Source organism: Vitis vinifera, chromosome 2 (assembly GCF_030704535.1).
Source record: "Vitis vinifera cultivar Pinot Noir 40024 chromosome 2, ASM3070453v1".
NCBI classification, from domain to species: domain Eukaryota; kingdom Viridiplantae; phylum Streptophyta; class Magnoliopsida; order Vitales; family Vitaceae; genus Vitis; species Vitis vinifera.
The window spans coordinates 10,469,855-10,476,113 of record NC_081806.1 but is presented as its reverse complement, the minus strand read 5'-3'; the positions used below and the strand labels follow the sequence as shown (position 1 = coordinate 10,476,113).

The 6,259-nt window shown below is 30.7% G+C and overlaps 1 protein-coding gene across 1 annotated transcript; it reads left to right on the top strand.

Annotated features, from left to right (window-relative positions):
- The first annotated feature begins 1,656 nt into the window (after positions 1 to 1,656).
- LOC100267763 (probable xyloglucan endotransglucosylase/hydrolase protein 30) lies at positions 1,657 to 4,030 on the top strand. Its single transcript, XM_010664720.3, has 4 exons — positions 1,657 to 2,214; positions 2,296 to 2,396; positions 2,494 to 2,702; positions 3,325 to 4,030. Exons 1-4 carry the CDS (start codon positions 2,022 to 2,024, stop codon positions 3,845 to 3,847), a joined length of 1,026 nt encoding a protein of 341 aa, XP_010663022.1. The 5' UTR covers positions 1,657 to 2,021; the 3' UTR covers positions 3,848 to 4,030.
- Positions 4,031 to 6,259: the final 2,229 nt, after the last annotated feature.

The following is a 6,259-nucleotide window of genomic DNA, read 5'->3' as shown; positions in this document are numbered from 1 at the left end:
GCACTCTTTCTCATCTAGTGGGGTGTCTTCATTATTAATAGTTAACACTTGGGGGGCATGGTATCGTTCAAGGAGTCTCGAGTGTGTATGTCATTGCAGTTGAAGATAATAAAATGAGGGTGTATGACTAATCTCTTTCCAACCATTTGTTTAATCCATTTGTGTAGTGTAGTCATCTAGAATTAATTGGTGGGTGACGGTGGACGTATGGAAAATCATCCTTAGAACAAGTCTTGTAATATGACATGTGTGCCGTTTGATGTGAGAGCTCTTTGTGAATTATTGGATGAAGTCCAAAACTTAGGGGAGGGCCATGATAATAAAATTTTATTCCTATCCCAATCCCTATCCATACAATTAAATCAGTTGATGTAGATTTCTCTCAATAATTATATATGGGTTCCTTTGGAAAACCTCTAAATAATTAGGGTTGGTTTTAGGTGGGTTCGAGAAAGATGACCTTCAATTTGTCTTTTCAAGTTTTCAGCTTAATTTATTTATTATTTTTTATTTTTTTTCTTTAACTTTTATAAAGACTAAAAAAATAATTTAATTTTATGAGCATATTTGATTTTTACCTAAGTCACCTTTTCAAGTTTTCAACATAGCAGACTTTATTTATTTATTTATTATTATTATTTTTTTTTTGTGTTTTACATAGTTTAAGTTCATGGAGTATTACTTGTTTTAAGTTTGATCCAAGGGTGATAAATACATGTTCTCATAATAAAGTTTAATTGAAGATTCTAATTCTGTCCGATTATTTAGATCAATTCTCATTTTTGTCTTAAAAAAGAAAGAAAAAAAAAGCATTAGATAAAAATGGGAAATCTCAGCTCAATTTTAAAAATGTTTTAATTATATTAAAAATAATTATTATAATTGTATAAATAAATTATAAATTTTTATAATTTATTTTTATGAGAAATAAAATAAATTCTCAATAAGGTGGGACAAGTCTCTGAATAAACTCATCCCTTTTTCATTTTTGCTTACACACCTTTAAAAAGATGGATATCTAATTAAAAATAATAATTGAAAAACACATATTCCATTCATGTCACTGTAATTTACAACTTAATTTAAGTTATAACAGAGGAAAATGCTATAATATAGAAGTTTAGTGTATTATTAAAAATTGATTTTTAAAATCTAAAAAAAAAGAAAGAAATTCACTTAAATTATGTTTGATTTTTAAAAAGTTTGAAGAAAAATGTAAAAGAAATAAAATAAATAAAAAATAGAAGAAAAGATGAAGAAAAATAAAAAATAGATTTAAAATCAATGAATTATTTTTATGTATGGATTCAAACTTTTTTTTTATTTAACCATTTTATATAAAATTAAATAAATTTAAAATATATAAATTTTTTAATAATTTTAATTATATTTATCTTTCTTTCATATTTTTTTATAATAAAATCAAATAAAAAAATAGTTTTTTTTTTTTGTTTTTTTACTATTTTTTCTAAGAATCAAACATAATCTTAATAAACCATTAAAATACTTTTTTAATTCATATCCCAATATAAATTATTTCCTTAAAAACATTTCTATTAATAAAAATACTATAAATAGAAATGGTTCTACAACGGAGGTTATTAACTGAAGCTTTGGATAGAAAAGCAAAGAAAACAAAGAAAGCAAAAACAAAAACAAAAAAAAGTAAAAACATTATTGTTTTGCTTGTTTACATGAGTGCCACGTATGAATAAGTCAATCATTGACAACCAGACAATCAATAAAAAAGGAGAGAAAGCAAAGAAACCACCACAAAGATAATTTTGGATAATTTGAACAGACAGAGACTTGCCACCCAAGTTTGTTTCCTACAATGGCACTCCCGTGATTTTGTGGATAGGTCAAGGTCATTTCCGTCTACAAAATTCAATTCTATTCAAACCTAACCGCAGCCATCCAAACGCCATTGCCGTATATAAAATCTTGCAGAGAAATAACAGAGGAGAGGAGAGGAGAGAGAAATCATAATTACAATTTTTTTTTTTTTGAAAAAAAAAATAATGGGTCAGCTTCCAGTAATACGCAATTTCTCTCTCTTCTTCTTCTTCTTCGTCTCTTTCTTCTGCGCGGCCTCCTCCTTCAACCTCTCCGTCATCTCGTTTGATCAGGGCTACACCCACCTTTTCGGGGAAGGCAACCTCGTCCGCTCCTCCGACGGCAGAAGCGTCCGCCTCCTCCTCGACCGTTACACCGGTAAGCTCCATCTCAAGGCCTTTCAATTATATGAAATCTTTTGTTCGTCCAAATTATATTTTAATTTTTGGAAATCTTCAGGGTCTGGTTTTATATCGGCCAACCTGTACAACCACGGATTCTTCAGCGCGAACATCAAGCTGCCGTCGGAGTACACGGCCGGCGTGGTGGTAGCTTTCTATGTAAGCAATAAGGATCGTTGGGGGTTGGATTGTTTAGAGTTTAGATAGAGGATTTGGTCGAAAGGGTTTATAAAGTTTATTGCTCCTGTTGTTGCAGACATCGAATGGAGACGTGTTCGAGAAGACGCACGATGAACTGGACTTTGAGTTCTTGGGGAACGTAAAAGGGAAGCCATGGAGGTTTCAGACGAACGTGTACGGAAATGGGAGCACAAGCCGTGGAAGGGAAGAGAGGTATCGGCTTTGGTTCGATCCAAGCAAGGAGTTTCATAGATATAGCATTCTCTGGACGGCCAAGAACATCATGTGAGCCTTTTCCTTTCTCTCTCTCTCTTTCCCTATCTATGTATCCATTTTCTTCGTCTTCTTTTTCGGTTTGGTTGTGTTTTGGCCTAATGTTTGACCTCCAACATGGTGTGCTAATTTTTTCTTTCTTTCTTTCCTTTTTTGTTTCTTCTCGTTTATGGGCACAAATTATTCCACTAAAAAAAAATTAATTTCTTTCTTTTTTTTTATTGATAAATTTATGATTTGTTCATAAGTGGTTCAACATAAGTGAATTTTTGCATATTGGTGAGTAGGGTTTTAATAATTTTGGTATCAAATTAAGGTGTATTGGGATACACCTTGTATGACTTGTTTAGTAATTAAGATAATTGTAATCATCCCAAAAGTCTGAGCTGCCAAAATTTGACTCCTAATTTAGTAATTAATCCTCACAACTTCCCATTATGAATAATGGGCTTGAAATTTCTTCCCTCAATTGGTATAGCTTGCCATTCTACCCTCTAAATCTGAAGAGACCTTTTGTGGGATTCTCCACCAGTTACAGCAATGATCATGCCTAACCTAGCCCTTGTCACAAAAATCCTACTTTTTGAAAGTTTGAATCTTTCTGCAACTAAATCTAGTATCCCAAATCTTTCAGATTTTATGTTGATGAAGTTCCCATAAGAGAGGTGATTCGCAACGAGGCGATGGGTGGCGACTACCCATCAAAGCCAATGGCATTGTACGCGACCATATGGGATGCCTCCAACTGGGCCACTTCAGGTGGCAAATACAAAGTGGACTACAACTACGCGCCCTTCGTCTCTGAATTCTCCGATTTCGTGCTCGATGGCTGCCCTGCTGATCCACTTCAGCTAGCATCCGCCGGCGGCTGCTCCGACAAGGACGCTGAGCTCGAGAGCAATGACTATTCCGCCATCACCCCACTTCGTCGCATCTCCATGCGCAAGTTCCGCCAAAAGTACATGTACTATTCCTACTGCTACGACACCCTGCGCTACGCTACTCCCCTACCGGAGTGTGTCATCATCCCTTCCGAGAAACGTCGGTTCAAGGACACTGGGCGCTTGAAGTTTGGAGGCAGCCACAAGAAGAGCTCCAAGCGGAGGTCCCGGGTGCCGGTTGCCACCACCACCTCAGACCGCCAGGCTGCTGCATAAATACGAGTCATTCCATTTGTCATCAAAATTCAGATGCTATGGTGGTGTTGGTTTCTTATTTTTATTTTTATTTTTCATTTTTCATATTTGTTTATATAAAGAAAGAGTATATGAATTAAATATCTAAACTTGATTGTTGGTTGATTAAATTATATTATAAAGTATTAATTTTTGTTCTAGTAATTGATACGTGTTGGTGTTTTGGATACACATCTTTTTGCATGAATGCATTAGTAAAAAATGAGTGTGAAAGTTTAAAGAAAATTTGGATCATTGAAGGGTTTTTTTACAACAGTTTTCGAAAATAGATCTAAAAAATAGTTTTTTAGAACAAATTTTGAAAATTATTTATTAATATTTTGTAAAATAAAAATCTATTTAAAAATTTAAAATACTACTATTTTTAAAAAAATATTTATAAATATATTTATATAATTAATTTTTAAAATAACTTTTAGAAAAAGAGAAAAATAATTTAATTTTAAAAACACTTTATTTTCTATTTAAAAATAAATAAAAAATAATTTTATACTTGCCAAACGTGAGGGACACGTAATCTTCTTTCCCACCTTTCTCACCTTATAGTAATATACAAATAATTGAAGGAAAATGAAACGCAGCATATAAATGAGTAGGCATTCAATGCCTTTATATCACATCAATGCTGAGGCGTAACCTCTTCCTCCAATTATGTTATGTATTACCATATACCATACCTATCTTTTAAAGAAACATAACTATCAAAACTAAATATTGATAGAAAATTTTATGGTTGCATTAATTATACCTCAAATCAAGTTTTCTAATTACCTTTTTTTTTTCTCTCTTCTTTTATTTTATTCTTTTTAGATGTCAACTATTTTGTAGCTTAACACTTTTCACCAAATATTATTGTTTTTTTATCAATATTACCTAATGAGTAGAAAAAACAAATGATTTATATATATATAAAGAAGTAAAAAACGAAGTTTCAATATATTTATACTAAATAAGTAAGGTCACTTGTAAAAGATGTTCCTCCCAATAATTCCCTCCAAAAAGATTTATTCCCTTGTTAACCCTAGCTACCTAATCGAGTTTGAGCAATCCTTTTCACTACTCAGGTAGGACTTGGGTTAAATTTCCTTGACTCGAATTTAATTTGAATTGGGTTCGAGTCAAAGTTCAAACTATAATTCGAACCTAATTTCATGTTTTTATAATATGTATTATCTTATATAATAATATTCATTTTCTTTTTAAAAATTTAATAAAAAAATCAATTATATTATATTATATAATATACTTTTTTATTTTATTTTATAAAGATATATACATTTATTTGTACACTTTTTTTGTTCAAATTTTGTCCTATTTACTATTAAAATTTCCATATAAATATATAGAAAAAAATTTTAGAAAAAAATTTTAGAAAAATATTATAGATGAATTTTGAATTATGCAACCCCATTAACCAAGTCTAACCCAACAAACTCATGATTAGAGAAATGAGGTTTAGTTAGACATGTGTTAAATACCTTGAGTTAAAAGTAAGGTTGAATTCAAACCTTACTTTTGAGTTATATAGAAAAAGTTTTAAAAAAAAAATTATACATGAATTTTGAATTATGCAACCCCATCAACCAAGTTTAAGTTAAAAGTAAGGTTGAATTCAAACTTTGCTTTTGAGTTTAAGTGTATAAAAGGTTGATTGTTTCTTAATTCATATTGAGTTCGAGTTGGCTATCAACTCACCAAAGTTACGTCAATTCATACTTCGTGTACGTCGATGATGTCTTTTAAATTTATATTTATCTTTTCCACTTTCATATTCGTCATTATTTTGCATCACCCTTTTGAAACCTAACTATTCTTCTAATTAACCTTCTATGCCTTTTCTTTTATCATGCAAGAAAAAATCCACTTACATCTCTAATTTGTAAATATTTGTACCTAAAACTCTTCACTCTCACATAATAGTTCTTGTCAATATCTTTATTCTTCCTGTTGTTGACAATGCTAATACAAGAAAAGGAAGATAATTTTTTATTTTTTTTAATTTTTCCTCTCTCCTCTATTATTCTAGTATTAGTAAAATTTTTGAGAATATATGTATTTGAACACAAAGCTTGATCATTGAGTTAAGACCCCATATGTATTAAAAGTTGTCCCTAAATAAAATTGTTGGCTCCGTCAGCCACTATGTACATGTGTTTATATAAAGTGAGAGTATATGAATTTAGTATTTAAATTTGATTGTTGGTTGATTAAATTATATTATAAAGTATTAATTTTTGTTCTAGTAATTGACATGCGTTGGTGTTAAAATAAAAGAGGAAGAAATAATCTTCTTTGTCACCTTTCTTGCCTTATATTAATACAAATAACTAAAGGAAAAATATATACCATCCAAAGCAAATTTGAAATATTGGG

What these genes read in the sequence shown, in the direction of transcription:
- LOC100267763 (XM_010664720.3), top strand. Translation starts at nt 2,022, where the DNA reads ATGGGTCAGCTTCCAGTAATACGCAATTTCTCTCTCTTCTTCTTCTTC. An exon ending in CCTCCTCGACCGTTACACCG is followed by an intron (nt 2,215 to 2,295) that starts GTAAGCTCCATC and finishes GGAAATCTTCAG; the next exon opens with GGTCTGGTTTTATATCGGCC. An exon ending in TGGACGGCCAAGAACATCAT is followed by an intron (nt 2,703 to 3,324) that starts GTGAGCCTTTTC and finishes CAAATCTTTCAG; the next exon opens with ATTTTATGTTGATGAAGTTC.